We start from the raw sequence: 17,465 nt of genomic DNA, 5'->3' as shown, positions 1-17,465 counted from the left end.
TCTTAAGACATTTTTAGTTTGCTTTTGACAAGAATACATTGAGTGCAATGGGTCTTTTTTGAAGGGCTTGATGGTTTAGATCTAACAAGGGATAATCTCCAGCTCAGAATAAGGATCTGTGTCTCAACCTCTATTCAGGTTAGGTGGCTCATGCTTACAGAAACTTACCTTCCTGTAACAATCCTCTCAGACAACTAAGGCTTCTGTGCCCAAGTCATGTTAGTTTTGCTAAACATATGAATAAAAACCACTTTTTAAAAATTCACATCTGGTGATCACTCCTCACTAGCAAGCAGGATACACTATTTGCTAGAAAGGACCTGGTAACTGGAATAATCAAAGACTGAGGCAGTAACTCATGCATCAAACTCCCTTTAATGAGCTCATATTAATATCACAGAAGGATTATGTTCAGAAAATTACAACTGGAGCAACACTCTGGTTCCATAAAGTGTCAAGTGGTGGTGGGGAACCCAAAAGAACAAAATGTTATGAGATCCATTTCTAGAACAGGCTCAAGATTTCCTCCTGGCATCCTTTCAGAGCAGGAGTGGGCAACACATGGTCCATGGACCACATGACCCTCCCCCCAACTTTGTTGTCCTGTTTTAGAGGATGATAGACTCCCTGGAATTAGGCCTTTTCTGCAATATGACTGAGCTGCTTATCACCAAGGCAGTTTCTCTTTACCAAATATATTCTTGGCTTTCTATTGCTGGAAAGTGAGACAGCCAAAAGGGGGGGAATGCAACAGTTTTATCATTCTTGAAAAAATGCTTTAAAAAGTGTGACAGCTTTGTACATAAAGTTGTGGAGAGCATTTAAGTCTACTTTATGCACCCCAAAGGAGTGTGAAACATTCCTCTCCACCCCCACCCGCAATTCAACATTAGCTATTGCAGAAGCACTGCATCTGGGATATGATACTGTAAAAACACAGGATCCAAATGTCAAACTGCAGCACCAGTGCTGGAAGTAATTCATATCTACAAATAGCTAAAGACTATCACCAACTTGAGGGCATTATATACCAACATGATCTCCACTGCATCAGTGGTACTACATTTTTGAAACAGAAGGACAGCTGCCTGTTTTAAGAGCTTCATAAACACACACACACACACACACACTCACACACTCACACTAGCGCCTGAGTACTTGGGGATATCCTCCAAGCACAGACATACTACTCAGATCCATTTCAAGGTGCCTACTAGCATTTTTTGTCAAAAGTGCATCAAGGCCACTGCATTCTGCACTGCAACTACCAGGCTGTACACCTCAGCAAGCTACACCACACTAGCTTGGCACTGAAATCAGAAGCACTGCACCATGCTTCAGGGGGATTTAAGTTTTTGTAGTGTATTCTGACAACGGGCCAAGTGTATAATAAAACCTTGGGAGTTTCATTCCTGTGACCATGAAAGTATAGCAAAACCTCCATGGACCTGCAATTACCTTTAGATCAAAACAACTTGCATGATATACATAGGTGTATATATACACAATGTGCTCACACTCCACTGTTGCCAGGTGTTTTGTCCACTGACAAAACTATATTTCATCTGAGTCCTTCAGCTCTTTCAGCTGTTAAACAGCATCAACCAAGGCATTATGTGAAGGGTGTGCCATACAACTGTGAAGAATAACCTGCATCAACCTGAAATCCACTTGCCACTCTTTGGCTGAAGTAATCAGCTGGCACATACCAAGAGTGCTCTCTACATATATGGTCCAGTCACAAGTTCTCTTTCCAGATGTACTTCCAAGGCAATCTAAGAAAAACACAATTCTGCCAAAAAAACCCGAACACTGGGGGAGATAAGCCCCGTACACGATTAATGTAGAAAGCAGATATCCAATGCAAAGTATCATTCCTATTGAACAAATAACAACAACAAAAACAACCAATATAATTTTTCTGGAGAACATCAGTGGAAATACTGAGCAGTTGCTAACAGTTCAGACTCTGCACAGTGATAATAAGAAAAGGCAAAACACAAATCAGTTTGGGGAGAACTGATATATCTATGATGGTAGGCTGTTACCAGCACGAATTGAATGATGGCCACAGCCTCCACTGTTTTTGGCCTTTGAAAGTGGCAATGGTTCTTGGAGAAGCTTGGGGCTTAACTGGAATTCAGAGAATTTACTCACCACAAATATTGTCCATGAGTGTGTAAGGTCTTTGGTTAAGGGCTGCTGTTGCACACAAGTTATCTGGTGCTCTGAACAACTTTCTTTATTAGCTGGTAGGAGAGCTACTTAGTGATCTTGTTCTAATATGATAGAATCTCATTTTTTATGGCTTGCCTTACAGCTAGCTACATTTCCAAAGTAATTGTCTGACAACAGCTGAAGACAGATTTAAAAAAGGAAGGAAACGAGAGACCTCCAAAAGGTGCAACTGGAAATAATTTAGACCAATGCATTTCAGAGATACTGGTTAAAACAAAGTGGTCTTGGACAGAACACGAGACAGTTTCAACTTGTGTCTTTGAAGAAGAGTTGCTGAGGGCTCCTCTTATTTCTGCATTGGTGCCCTCCCTCCTTTCCTTATTTGGTATAAATTTTGAGAGCAAGAGAGCTCATTTCCAAACTGCCTCCTAGAACTGTGAGATCTGGCAAGAGTTCAGAACTGAAACTGTACCAGATTGCAGACACTGTTTCAAGACAATTAAATCAATTATCAAATTAAATCCATGAGATTTCCCCATTTTAAAACACAAAGTATATGGATTTTTGGATAACATGGTAAGATTCATGATTCAGTTATTTTCCTGCCCTACAAAGCTTGACTTATGCTATATGAAGTATTAGAAACCAGAAAAAACAACTGGTTCATATACGTTGATTGCATTTCTTAGAACCGCACACTAAATAATCCAGCAACTGACATACTACTTCAGGTTTACAAATACAGTCTTGCAAACCTGTTAGCCTATAGCCTGTTTCAGGTGTTAAGCTGTGTATGCTGTCCCCATCCCTACATCTCTGTCCATGATGGCCCCACCTCCTGAGTCCCTAACAGTGCAGCACTGAGGTACAACCCTCGTCAGATCTTAGGCCGAGGGGGTGGGGCCAGCATCCACATTTCCACATGCCCCTTACATGAGTTTACACACCCTGTTCAGGCTTGACACCTGAACAGGACTTATGTCAAATTATGCTGAAAGGTGAATGTATAGGAACTAATGGGCACAACCATGATGTAACCCCCTTATAGGTAAATTGTGACAACCAACTCAAATACAAGGAACGACAAGAAGAAGAAAATGATGACATTCAGGATTTGGGGAATGACTCAGAATTAAAAAAAAAACCCTAGCTTTTGGTCCAATCTTTTAAAATAATACAGTGCAATCCTACGTCTGAAGTTCTACTCAGTTCTACTTTGTTCAATGGGGCTTCTTACTGAGTAAAGGATTGCAGCCTTAGTGTCAAGTTCAGAGTGCAGACATGACTGAAGACTACAAATGAAAATTCTGGTTTTCAAAAATGCAACTCAATATAGCTGAGGCTGGCTCCAGAGAACAATCAGTTATGAAGTGTTCAAACATACACTAACACACTATAATGAACATACCCACACAGGGTCCATATTAGTAACAACACACAACAGTTGAAGTACCTTAAAGTATGACAAGGTTTGTAAACCAACTATATATGGTTAATTACATTCAGCAGGGCTAAGGTCAATGTCAGTTTCTCCTACCCACACATAACTTAATCCTCAGATAAGACAGAGTTTGAGAACCACACTCAATGGCTTGCTTTTTCAGAACTCTGAAACAAAGAGCACAATTCTGCACAAGTCTGTGTTTCTACTGAACTGAACTGCGACTCCATTGTATTCCAGGCCAAGTCAGCCAACAGAAAGTCATCCATAGCTGTCTGAGTCTCATTGCTGGTAAGGAATAAGCTGCCTAGAGTTTCAAAGCAGCTATCCATGGTCTGTGTTTCGGCACAATTCAGCTGGACTTTGCTCTCTACCATTTGATTAGAGGCATTTCTCTCAGGAAACTGCACTTCTGTCTGTGTTTCTGTATCAGAAGAGTCTGTGCTCACAGAAAAGGTGGACTGCTTCAAGATGCTCCCCAAGGGCAGATAGGGGCTATCTAAAAAGAAATTTAAGTCTGTCTGGGTCTGCGTGTCAAACATCTCCAAGCCTAAGAAATTGGGATTACCTCTGCAGGTATAGGATTGTGTGGCATCTGAAAATAAATCTGTTTGAGTTTCAATATCTAGCGATTCCAAGACTGGCTCAGAATTCAAGTTACCAAGTTCAGTCTCTTCTGTCTGAGTTTGGATATTTGAAGCTGTAAAGAAATCCTCTATGTCAAAATCTATTCCTGAGTTCTGTGTAGGGCCAGATGGGAGGGGGGTGCTAGAATTAGAGTTAGTATCTGTTAAAAGACTACGGTTATCCAACGACTGACCTGCTGTATTACTTGAAAAAATAGTTTCAAGATCATTCAGTAACTCCATTGTTTGGGTCTGATTGTCTGTCATAACATGCTGTGGGAGAATACTATTCTGTGCACTGAAGTTGATGATCGGCTCACACCTGGTGTCCTGACTCAAAGATTTGCAGCTTCCTCTTTGTAGCAAACTTTGACCCAGGCCTGCAGACATCAAATTGCTCCCTGGAAGCACCACTGAGTTTGAATCATTAAATGAACTAACGCTATCAAAAATGTCACTGCACATTACAGCCTGGTCCATTTGTACTCTCTCATCAATACCTTTCTGTGACCTACTCGTTTGAGTCTCCCGGGAAATTCCACATGACTGAAAGCAAGACTGTGCAAGTGTATCTGTCTGAGCAGCAATGGAGGAAGTCAGCTTTGAACTGGGCAACAGAGTCTGTGTCTGTACACTAATTGGCAACAAAACTTGTGAACTGAATGTCAGGTCTGTTTGAGAACAAGAGGACACTGAGGAATCAGGCGTCCAGGCTGCAGAGGGCACAAAGTTCTGTGAAATATAAGATAAGTCAGTTTGTACATTTGTGGAACAAATTCCGTTCTTGTAGCATATAGCCTCTAGACCATGAATTGTATTATTCGATGTAACTTTACTCAAATTGACCTGGATACCTGTGCTGACTGGCTCAATGCTGCCAGTATTTTTGGGTTTTGGAAGGCTCAGGGTGTCTTTAAATGCAAGATTTTCAGTCTCTAGTGCAGGCATCACAATTCCTACTGGCAGAGGCATCAAGTGAACAGTACTCATGACAGAGCCTTTGTCATCAACAGCAACTACAACAGGTTTGACAGAAGAGTCTGGCGCTGATACAAAGATAGGCAAATGAGTAAGCTGCATTACAGGAAGTTTAACCAAAGCCACTTTTGGCTTTGGGAGAAGCAACTTTGGTGCATTTTTTGGCTGTGTTTGTGTTTGCTTAGTGGTATAGGAACGGCTGGAGTCTTCAAAGGAAGCTGCTGATTTGATCTCAGAGGTCTCCAAGTCTTTAGTGCTAGTACATCTGCTGTGGACACTGGCAGAAGCGTCTTTAACTTTCTCCCCCAGCAGCTGACTTGATACTGAAGTTCCAATTTTCCTTTTCTTACTAGGTGGATCCCTGTAAACATTAATAAATCCTTAACAACTGGATTCAAGTATAGCACAGTCTCCCCCATTCCCTCCAAATCAAGGTAAGTGCCATGAATATGGAAGCATATATCCCATCCCAGCCTTACTGCAGCCAGTCTGGGAAAGACAGAAATCAGTAAGGGAAGATTTCCATTAAGAAGTTCTGCCACTCTTTCCATTTCTAAAACAAAGTCCCAGTTTTAAAGTAATGAGAATTGTTTGCTTTGAAAACATATTTAGAAAAAAATCAAATGGTAAGAAATTGGAATTAAAAGGCAATACTAAGCTGAAATCATGTTTATGTTCATTACTGGGCAAAGAAATCAAGTATCTCCTACACTGGGCCTAGATTATTCAATTAAGAAATGCAAAATATAATACAGTTTAAGCAGCCAGAAATGCTGACCTAATAGGAAATTTTGCACTGCAGAACCACAGTCTAATACTGATCTCTCATTAACTGCATTCAACATTCACAAGCCTATTACGTTAAGCATTTTGATGAAGCAGCAGTTATGTTTTCTCCTTTAACAGGAATACAATGGGCAGCACCCTGAATTGGTAAGTTGTTCAAAGAGAATACATTGTGTTCGTGGCAACATGTTTGATAATTGATGCTTGATTGTACAAAGCCTGGAGAAATCCATGCTCATTATGTTGTCAGCAGAAATTTTTTAAGGAAAACTGAGAGGAAAAGAGAAGCAGTGATCTTCATGCAGATGCTAGAATCCATCTGTTCCCCCCACCTCTTAAGGTTAATGTGCGTAGATACAGGAACAAGTTAACAAATGAAAGATGTCACCCTTACCTGTGTTCAACAGGGATCTCATGCTGTGTCCTATAAATATGAGACAACAACGCTGTTCTGCTGGCATAGGGGCATCCACAAGTACACTGGAAAGTCTTGCCGCAATCCTCAATATGTCGCTTTAGATCCCATATGGTACCATAGGAATTGCTACATTTATCACATTTATGCTTCTTTTCAGCATGCATTTTCATAAAATGCTGAAATACATGAAATAAACCAGGCATGTCATAGGAGCATAGGAAGCTGCTTATACTGAGACAGACCATTGGTCCATCTAGGTCAGTACTATCTACACTGACTGGCAGTGGCTCTCCAGGGTTTCAGACAGAAGTCTTCCCCAGCCCTACCTGGAGATGCCAGGGATGAACCTGGGACCTTCTGCATGGAAAGCAGGGGCTCTACCACTGAGCTATAGCTGTTCCTTAACAGGACAAAGTGGAGCCATGTTTGAGACACACTGCTATTAAGTTCATGCCTTGTCCATCAATTTTTAAGTAGGCTATTAAGTAACATTTTCTGTAATTTTTTGGTGCTTTTTCAAACCATCTTTGGGGAATGCTTTCGGGGATTTTTTTGCCTAAGTAACACAAAATGGTTAGGACATGGGATAAAAGCCTACCTGTGCTTTATGGCTCCACTGGAATCCAAGCAAGTCTTGCAACTCACTTGAATACAACTGCACTTACTGTCACTCTAACAAGCTTAGTTTCCAAAAGATACTACAAATTAGAGAATGCACTTGTTGGAAGATTCAGACCTCTGTCACTCATTCTCCTTTAGAGCTGGAAAAGAGGCAGAAAAAGGCAACCAAAATAATCAAGGGGCTGGAGCAACTCACGTATGAGGAAATTACAATGTTTGGGGCTCTTTGTCTTAGGAAAAAAGTAAGTAAGGGAGGGACATAATAGAGCTGTATAAAATTATGCATTGGTGTGGACAAAGTGGGGAGGGAAACATTTTTCTCCCTCTCTCATAATACTAGAACCTGGGGTCCTCCAATGAAGCTGAATGATGAGAGATTCGGTATCCAAAAAAGGAAGTACTTCCTCACATAATACACAGTTAAACTATGGAATTTGCTACCATTAAGATGGCTACCATTTTGAATGCTTTAAAAGGGGATTAGACAATTTCATGGAGGATAATCCTATCAGTGGCTACTAGTTAGTATCAGAGACACTATGTCTCTGAATACCAATTGCTGGGGAACAGGAGGATGCTCTCATGCTCATGTCCTGCTGTGGGCTTCTAATAAGATATCTGGTTGGCTGTTGTAGAGACAGAACGCTGGACTAGACTGGTGTTTAGTCTGATCCAACACAACTCTTTTTACACTCTTCATTCTGAATGAAGTTAATAGCTCATGTCTGCACTAATCTAGACAGGCCATTATAAGCTTTACATTGTTCTGGACTTCTAGTGAAGGAGTGCCTTTCACAGAGGAGTAAGTCAAATCAATATCTGAAATAACTACTCAGAAATCCAGAGCAAAATATTTCTTCCATTTCTTGCTTTCACTTCCAGCTACAGTATATCTCTGCTAATTTGGATCACATTGACTTAACACCACTAATCAATTATTCAACTCATTCAACAAGTACATTTTCTACTAAAAGAGTGGCATACAGTAGACTCACAATGAAACTACGCACTTTCCAGTTCCATAAGATAGCTCTTTCCCAACATACTGATATCATAACCAGTATCTAATTGACAATTAAAAACTGATCTCAAAATACGCAGATTCAAATTCAGAAAGATAAAAGTTCTTTTAAAAAATGTTCTCTGTGCTGTATCCAGAATTCACTTATTTTGTTCTATTAAACAAAGTAAAGATACATACCTGCCTTACAAGTGAAAATTGTGAAAAAGGCCTTTCTGGCCCTCTAGGACAACCTTCAATAGGACAGCAGTAGTATTTCTGTGGTGTTTTCAAGTCTTTCCTTATTGCAGAATTTATTTTTCCATCCTGAAGAAGCAGAATATTATTAAAAAGAAGCAAATGTTTGGAGTTTAAAAATATCTGGAAGACAAATGAAGCTTTTCTGTATTCAGCACCTTGTTTGGCTTGACACTTAAACACAAGGTGGGAATGGGAAGTTCCCATAATGGTGGGAACTTACTCCTACAGAAGCAAGCCTCATGGTAGATTCCATCCCAAGTCACTCCAATTTACTAGATTAAAGGTCCTGATCATTCACTGGCCTGATTTGGACAATCATCTCATCTTAACAAGCTGAGATATGCACGAGCCTTTTGCCCATCTGCTCTGTCATCATGCCACCCCTTCCCCCTTTGGCATACTGGAAAAAGCCAGGTAGTTTTCAATTAGCCATACTTCCCTGTTATATCCGAACGAAGAAATATGGGCACCAGGTTCGGAACAAGCCGCAACTTAAGCCATGGTTTAAAGTTGCTTTGAGATCCTGGCTTCTTTGGAACCAGAGTTCAAGACTGATGGAGATGGCTTTGCAATCTTCTCCTGGGTCATTCATGTCTTGACTTATTAAGCCAAGATATGATAATCCAAAAGCAGCTGCTGAGTAACTGGAAATATGCTACAGTAAACACTATACTAAACTTTTACCCTGTACCCATTTAGAACCAAATATTTCAAAGTAAAAGGAGCTGTTCATACAACACACTAACCCACACTCAGTGGTTGAACATGGGTTGTTTGTTGAACTGTGGGTTAACGTGTTGTCTGAACAGAGCCAGGGTGGCTGTGTAACCATGAAGTGGGGCTTATTTTCTCAAACAAGCCAACTTGAGAACCCATGGTTTGTTGCTGGGTTGTTCAGGGTGGTTAACAAGCCACCCTGGGTATGTTCAGATAACATACTAACCCACCCTGCGGAAAACGTGCTGCGATCAGACAACATACTAATCCACAGTTCACTTGCCTTGCCCCAGCTCCTTGCCCCTGCAACTGGAAGAACCAGAATGTTATGCAAAGTAATTATTGCAGATTTGCCTAGCTTATACAAGTGGTAGGATTTGGCCTTCCTTAGCAAAGAATCTGAGCTGCATGGGTGCAGAACATTAGTTTTTTAATGTGAGGTTCCTTTATGAATTAGAATGATGAAGAGTCTTGAGGCACCTTAATGACCAACAAGTTTATTACAGTATAAGCTTTCTTGGGAGTACAGTTCATCAGGTGTATTCCATGAAAGCTTATGCCATAAAGCAAAAGATGCAGCAAAAGCTAGAAAGAGTATTGTGGCAACAGACTAACAGGGCTACTCCTCTGGAAAAATATAAATTGCATTTCCAAACATTCATCTTCCAAGGCTTCCCAAACTAGCTACCTTAGGTAAGAGCTTTCTTGCCCTTCAAAAATGCTCAGACTGGCTGGAAGTTTCAACATCAATGCCTCCTCTTTAACTTCTTTTTATCTTCCCCCACAAAAGGGAGTGGGAAGGTGTGGGAAAACAGCTTGTAGATGCTAAAACCTGGAATCCAAAGATTAGGTCCCAAAGACACTGCAATTTAAGCAGGGACTAGGATTTTTTTTGTTCTTAGCCTTCCCCACTCCTCAGGCAACAAATAGCAAGGGTAATAGATATAAATCCCCAGGAATGAAAAATATTTTCGATTTTTAGGTACAAGCAAAAAAGCTGCTTAAATTTATTACATTTTTTATCTCAACCTTCCTCCAAGGAGATCAGAGTAGCATACATGGCTCTCCCCACACCTATCTTATCCTCACAACCACCCTGTGGAATAAGTCAGGCTGAGAGTGTATGTGAATGGCCTGAAGTCACCTAATGAGCTTCATGGTTGAGTAGGAACTTGAATCCATATCGCCTTGTTCCCTTAGTCCTAATCTGACAATCTGTTATGACAGAGACAGTGTGGTGCAGTGGTTAGCCCACTATGCCACACAGGGAAGGACTGTGATGCAATAAGGTATATGCTGTTGCCACTTCACCATCCCTTGGTTATGACAAATCACTGTAAGGAGGGACCTGGAAGGGAGGGGTCCTTGTGGTAAGCAGACACTCCTATTTGGCAGGGCTTTTTAATATGCAATACCAATTGCATGTCATGTTGAATTTTTATGCTGTTTAAATTCAATTTTATATCAATCTTTTTATTATCCTAGTTGTTTGCCACCCTAATAGATTTGCTGATGGGCAACTTATGATCTCTTAAATAAAATCAATTAAGTCACTCGAAGGAGGAGGGGGCCTCTGAGCTCAAATCACTGGAGAAAGAAAGGGAAAGAGGGTCTCCAAGGCAAAGCATTGGCGGGGTCTCTGAAGTAAAACATTAGAGAGCAGTTGGAAAGGGGGGCCTCCAAGGTAAAGCATTGGAGGGGGAGCGCCTCTAAGATAAAGCACTTAAACGGACGTTGAGGTAAAGCATTAGGGAGGAAAAAAAAGGGGTCTCCAATAAAAGCACTGAGGTAAGTCATTGGGGGGAGGTGAGGCAAGATCTTGCAGGTAAATCACCGGGGGGAGGGAAATGGAAGAAGATCTCTGACTGCACTAGAGGAGTGTCTGAGGTAAGTTGCTGGAGGGAGAGAGGGAGGGGGGTCTCCGAGGTAAAGCACTTAAAGAATCATAGAATAGTAGGGTTGGAAGGGGCCTGTAAGACCATCGAGGGAGGTGGTGGGCTCTCCCACACTGGAGGCATTCAAGATGAGGCTGAACAGCCATCTGTCAGGGATGCTCTGACTTGGATTCCTGCACTGAACAGGGGGTTGGACTCAATGGTCTGGTAGGCCCCTTCCAACCCTGCTATCCCCCTGCTCAATGCAGGAATCCAAATCAAAGCATCCCTGATAGATGGCTGTCCAGCTTCATCTTGAATGCCTCCGGTGTGGGAGAGCCCACTACCTCTCCAGGTAATGGGTTCCAAAGAGTTGCAGAGGTAAAGCATTCGAGAGGAAAAGAAAGGGGGTCTCCCAATCAAAGCACTGGAAGGATATCTGAGGTATGTCATTGGAGGGAGGTGAGGCAAACTCTCTGAGGTAAATCACTGGGTGGTGGGAAATGGAAGAAGACCTCTGATGTAAAGCACTGGATGGCAAGTGTTAGGGGTGTTTCTGAGTGCAGGGAGTGGGAGAGTAGTTCAGATTCTGAAGAAGAACTGCCAGACATGGGGGAGGTATGTTCCCAGGCTAGTCTAGACATGGCTAGGCAGGCTCCTCAGGTTTCAAAGGTCGAGCTTGGGAAGGAGGGTCCCTCTTCACCCCCCCCCCCCCCGTTAGAGACAGCAGACAGGGAGAGGTGGGGTTTGGGAGTCTGAATTAATAGATGCCAGATGCATAGCCAAGAGGGAGAAGGCCGGGGTGGAACTTAGACGGTCTACCCGATTGGCCCTGTGTGAACAGTGGCGCTCAGAAGCAGAGAGAGAGAGAGAGAGAGACCTCCCCCGCCCCTTAACTTAGACTAGTGAGACCGCCTTTCTTTCAAATGGTGGGCAACTTTTGTAGCTACCTTTTGAACCCCCGAAGGCATTTCCTTGCAGACTGAGAGTCACTGAGAATTTGCATCTGTATGACTCTTTGTGGTAATGGATTAAAAGCTGTAAATTGAAGTCTTTTGTCTGTGTTTGGTTCCGGGTTTGAAGTTCACTGGGGGCAAAGGAAATCCTGACAGTGAGAGGGTCTCTGAGGCAAAACATTAGAAGAGGAAAAGGGGTCTCCAAAGTAAAGTATTGGAGGGAGGTGTCTCCAAGGTAAGACTGGGAAGGGTGGAGGGAGGGAGGGAGGGGGTTTCTGAGGTAGAGCACTGGAAGGGTCGCTAAGGTTAAGCGTTACAGGGGAAAAGAAGGGCATCCCCAAATTACAGCACTGGAAAGGTCTCGGAGGTAAATCACTGGAGGGGGATAGGGGGGTCTCCAAGGTAAAGCTCGGGGTGGGGGGTGTCTCCAAGGTAAAAGATTAGAAAGCAGGAGGAAAAGGGGGATCTCCAAGGTAAAGCGTTGAGGGGATGTGTCTCGGAGGGAGGTAGGGGGTCTCCGAGATAAAGCACTGGTGGAAGGGGGTCGCTGAGGTAAAGCATGACGGGGGGAAGAAAGGGCATCTTTGAATTACAGTGTTGGAAAGGCCTCCAAGGTAAATCACTGGAGGGAGAGAGGGGGGTCGCCAAGGTAAAGCACAGGGGTGTGTGTGTGTGTCTCTAAGGTAAGACATCTCTAAGAGAACCGGAGAAAAAGGTAACATTAGAGAGCCAGTGTGGTGTAGTGGCTAGCGTGTTGGACTGGGAGCCGGGAGATCCGGGTTCTAGTCCCCACTTGGCCATGGAAGCTCACTGGGTGACTCTGGGCCAGTCACAGGCTCTCAGCCCAGCCTACCTCACAGGGTACACCGCCTTGGGTTCGTCAAGGAAGAAAAAAAAAGGGGGGGATATAAAGATAATAAATAAATAATAATAAACGGAATCGTAGAATAGTAGGGTTGGAAGGGTCCTACAAGGCCATCGAGTCCAACCCCCTGCTCAACGCAGGAATCCAAGTAGGGAGGAAAAGGGCGGAGCCCGTCAAAAGGAAAAGAGCCAGTGTAGTGTAGTGGTGAGAGTGACGGACTGGGAGCCGGGAGATCTGGGTTCTAGACCCCACTCGGCCATGGAAGCTCACTGGGTGACTCTGGGCCAGTCACAGACTCTCAGCCCAACCCACCTCACAGGGCTGCTGTTGTGAGGATAAAGTGGAGAGGAGGATAATGTAAGCCGCCTTGGGTGCCTTGCAAGAGGAAGAGTGGTGCCAGAGCCAGTGTGGTGTAGTGGCAAGCGTATTGGACCGGGAGCCGGGAGAACCGGGTTCTAGTCCCCACTCGGCCACGGAAGCTCACTGGGCGACTTTGGGCCAGTCACAGGCTCTCAGCCCAGCCCACCTCACAGGGTTGTTGTTGTGAGGATGAAACGGAGAGGAGGATAATGTAAGCCGCCTTGGGTTCCTTGCAAGGGGCATAAATGCAATCAATCCACCCGTCAGTCAGTCAGGGGTCTGCCTCCAAGGTACAGCATCGGAGGGGGGCGTCTCTGGGGTAAGGCCGGGAAGGGCGGCGGGAGGGAGGGCGTTTCTGGGGCAGAGCACTGGGAGGGTCGCCGAGGTTACGCGTGGCGGGGGAAAGGAAGGGCGCCTCCGCGCTGCAGCACTGGGAAGGCCGCCGAGGGGCGTGGGAAGCACGCGCGCCGCGGAGGGAGTCGCTGCGGCAAGCCGTTCCCGGGGAGAAGGGACGCGCCCCGCGGCGGCGGGCGGGCGGCGCTTACCTGCTGCAGGCGGTGGGCCTTGCTGAGGTGCATGCCCAGCGCCGGCGGGTTGGGCAGCACCTTGCCGCAGCCGGGCACCGTGCACAGGATGTTGCTGCGGACGGCCCGCGAGAGCTCCGTCACGGAGGGCTTCACCAGCTCCCAGGGGCTGGCCGGGCGCTCGCGGGCGCCGCGGGGCGCCGCGCGGGGCGGGCGCCCGAGCCCCAAGCCCAGGCCGGCGCGCCCGGCGGGCTCCCGCGTCGCGGCCGCCATGTCGCGCTCGGCCGTTGCCAGACCGGCCGGCCGGGCGCTTCCGGCGGGCGGCGGCGGCGGGGGAAGGCGAGGGGCGGAAGCCGGCGGCGGGAGCGGCGGGCAGCTCGCGCGCGCTCGCGGCGGGCCCTTCCGCGCGCCCGCGGGGCACGTGACGGGGGCCGCCCGGAAGAGCGGCTCGGCCCACGCGCCGCTCGGGCGGCGAGGGGCGCTTTCGGGGGCGCGCGCGCGCGCGCGCGGCGCGGCGGGCTCCTCGGTTGCTGCGGGGGCCTCGGCTCCAGTGTCCCGGCCCGCTTCTCCCCTACCGCGAACGGTCCGCTTCGCGTAGGACTCCGCCCCGGGTCGGGAAGAGGGCTAGGGCGCCCGCAAATCGGGGCCAACGGCGACCTCAGTTACAGGCGCGCTCGTGAGGATGTGCGCGCTGCGGGCCGCAGAGAACTTCCCGGAGTGCAGCCGCCCCGCAGGCCGTGGAACCCCGCCTTCTGACGGCAACCGGCGCGGGGCTAAATGCCCGTTACGATTTGGTGTTTTTACGCACATGCGGCAGCCCCGGAGGTGAGAGAAATTTTCACCCGTGGCTTTAATGTATTTGTTTTAAGCTTTTCAATCTGGATTTTACTGTCAGCTGCCTTGAGTTAACCATTTTTTGGCAGGAAACTGGGTTGTAAATAAATACATTAAAAGGCCAAGCTAGGTGTTCAACCACAAAGTAAGTCTATGGCTGACATTAAGACTCGGAGCCACAACTCTAGTCTAAATCTAGTTCTCTGGAATAAAGCTGTTACTGTACACAAATGCATGATCTAGTTTACCGCCTCCTTATTCACTTTATACATAAAACAGAAATGCTGTATTTGGTTATATCCATTTCCAGAGGGGTAACAGTTTGTTGCAGCAAAAACAAGAAAGTCTTAAGGCACCTTAAACGTTTAATTTGACCTCTCATCATCTATGTGTATATATACTTGCCAATGAAGGACACACATTATGGATTTGATGCAGTGGACTCTAGTCCACAGAAACCTATGCCATATTAAACGTATTAATCTTTAAGGTGCCAACTCATATTTGATTAGGGTCGTATTTAGGCAACAGAGCATGCAATCCTTTTACATGTTTAGTCAGAAAAAAGTCCTACAATTCCCAACATGCCCAGTCAGCATGGCTGGGTGGAGGGATGCTGGGAGTTGTAGGACTTTTTTTTTATGGCTAAACATGCACCGGATTGCACCATTTGGCTGCAATCTTATACTTACCTGGGATTAAGTCCCACTGGGACTTAACTTCTGAGTAGACATGTATAGGACAGCACTGTCAAGCTCACTGGATGATCTTGGGGTAGATACCATCTGTCAGCCTAACCACAGGGTGAGACAAGAATAGGGTGGGTGTGGGGAGAAGCACATATGCTGTCCTGAGCTCCTTGAAGTCATGGCAGGATAAAAATGGAATGAAATAGCAATAATTAAGCAAAACTACCTTTTACAAAGGAAGTTTTTATTTATATTTACAGATGTGAAGATACACAAATACAACTGAAGTGTATTAACAGCAGCTTTATTTCTTTCCTGCGACACACACAGTGCCAAAGAGCAACTACAGTCTATGAAAAATCCCAGTGCAAAGGATAACTATCCATTTCTGTCACGGATTTCAAATCACAAATAATGCAATAAAGTTAAAATACATACTTTTCACTAAAAACTTAGTTAAAACATCCGTGCAGTTGAAACCTCTAATCTTAACTCCCTACCCCAACATTCTGCAGCCTGCTGTCAATGTGGTTTGACACACACTCTATATGTGAACTTACTTGGAAAAAAGTCTAATTTCTAACTAATTTCAGATTAACTTCCACACAACTCATCTTAGGAAAATATACAAGAACAGGAGGACCAAATCTAAAACAGGCTTACATTAAGGAAAAAGGAATAGCTATACCACTTGGGTTTTATATTAGTTGGCATTAGCATTTTTGTTTTAAATGGAAAGTACCGATTTCTCTGCACTTACGATAAATAAGCCTACACAGTTACTAGCCTACAGGTTTTTTTACTAGCTGTATTTCCATGCTGGTGGTGATGGAGGGGAAGCCTCTTCCTCTACAGCCAGCATGAAAAAGCAGGCTACTAGTCTCTTAGCAGACGAGTTAAAAACACCACTGACTTTTACCAGTTGGGCAGGCGGAGGGATGGAGCCGAGGGACACGCTTCCCTTTCTCCATGGCCTGCACGGAAACCAGGTGGAAGAGGGGCAGAGAGTTCTCCATGGCCTGCACGGAAACCAGGTGAAAGAGAGATGGAGAGATCCATCCTCCACCACTCCACTTATTTGCCTGTATGGAATTTCTTGTTGCCTATGGCTACTAGGCATGTTGTTAAATACAAGATTGAAGTAAATCTTTAATTCTCCAAAATACACCGTCTTCCAACCTTCTTTAGAAAACAGATTCTGATTTACCAAAGACACACACACACACACAGATTTAAAGCATATAAAGCCACTATGATGGTGCCAATTACACATTTACACTTTGCAGTGTGCTGAAATATGGCTTAGTGCTTAGTCATTAAATGGTTGCCTGTTTCGAAATTGGTCTAATTATCCACAGCCTGAATTTGTATGTGTCTTATCACCCTCATTTCATACAGTACTGATGACTAACTTTGGGGGCAAAAAGTTTTAAATACGCTAATTGTGTGGAATAGCGAACAAGGAAGACATAATTGATTCTGGTTCTCCTGATAAGCATGCTATTAAGTGGGAAGTGTCTATAAAAATAATTGCTGTTATTTACACTTGTGAAAAAATTAGACACAATTATCAGCTTTATTTAATTGGTAGGCCTTGAGTTTTATCATACATGGGTCAAATACCTGTTTACATAGCAATTAGCTAAATTGTTTAAAATCAACTGAACACTGAGTGTCAAGTTTATTTATTTTAATACCATTTTAAGAATATGAGGATTTTCACTAGCAAACCACCCTTTGTTTAACCTATTGAGCACCCTAAAGGCAATGTTAGTGATTTGTTCATTTTCTGAAAGCTTTATCATATGGCTTGCCACAGAGAAAAAGCTCCTGTTATAATGTGCAACGGTAACAAAGAGATCAGCTAGTCACTGTATAGGAAGTATACACCGACTCTTGTCAACAGGTCACACCAGCTAGCAGGTTTTAGCCTGCCAAAGATGATAATTTGTTCTGTCATTGTAATTTCACCAGTTCAATTGTCAAAAGCTTGGGAAAGTAGATTCCATGTCATTTCTCTTCAGCAGAAAATAACAGTTAAGCAGTCAGGAGAAATACAGTTATTTGTTCTTTAGTCTACTTTAAAAATGTCATTGACCTGCAAGGCTTTGAGAAAGTGCACCTTTTCTCTCTCTGATTTTAAAATAATTCCTAGCTTTTTGGGTGATGCAAGTAAGTAATGGTGAAAGGGGAGCATCTGCCATCCCTAGAATTAGAAGAAAATACAATTAGAACCAATTCTCTATATAGTTCTTTGTAGCTCTTTAAGCACATTTGGTATAACCAAAGAACAAATCAAGTGTTCGTTGGCACGTGTCCCAGAATGGTCATTTTTGC

General features: G+C 44.4%; 2 protein-coding genes and 1 long non-coding RNA gene across 7 annotated transcripts in view; 1 reads left to right on the top strand and 2 right to left on the bottom strand.

The window, feature by feature from the left end:
* Window positions 1–361: 361 nt before the first annotated feature.
* ATMIN (ATM interactor) lies at window positions 362–14,187 on the bottom strand. Its single transcript, XM_084811946.1, has 4 exons — window positions 13,627–14,187; window positions 8,250–8,375; window positions 6,404–6,603; window positions 362–5,584 (listed from the first exon to the last, which is right to left on the bottom strand). Exons 1-4 carry the CDS (start codon window positions 13,876–13,878, stop codon window positions 3,763–3,765), a joined length of 2,400 nt encoding a protein of 799 aa, XP_084668072.1. The 5' UTR covers window positions 13,879–14,187; the 3' UTR covers window positions 362–3,762.
* On the top strand, window positions 14,032–15,683 carry LOC146339018 (uncharacterized). The gene is made up of 2 exons (XR_014784605.1): window positions 14,032–14,430; window positions 15,389–15,683. It is a non-coding gene; the product is annotated as an uncharacterized LOC146339018 (long non-coding RNA).
* Window positions 15,417–17,465, bottom strand: part of CENPN (centromere protein N) — a 19,843-nt gene continuing 17,794 nt past the window's right edge. For all 5 annotated transcript variants that reach the window (XM_084811949.1, XM_084811950.1, XM_084811951.1 and 2 more), the window contains one exon: window positions 15,417–17,334. In XM_084811949.1, coding sequence (XP_084668075.1) covers window positions 17,219–17,334 — 116 coding nt within the window. In that variant the 3' untranslated portion in view covers window positions 15,417–17,218. The remainder of the gene's footprint in view (window positions 17,335–17,465) is intronic.

Source organism: Heloderma suspectum, chromosome 8 (assembly GCF_057233095.1).
Source record: "Heloderma suspectum isolate Gila_16-S chromosome 8, 16-S_ref, whole genome shotgun sequence".
In the NCBI taxonomy this organism is placed as follows: domain Eukaryota; kingdom Metazoa; phylum Chordata; class Lepidosauria; order Squamata; family Helodermatidae; genus Heloderma; species Heloderma suspectum.
Note: the sequence above shows the minus strand (reverse complement) of the source record. Positions and strands in the feature narration are given on the sequence as shown.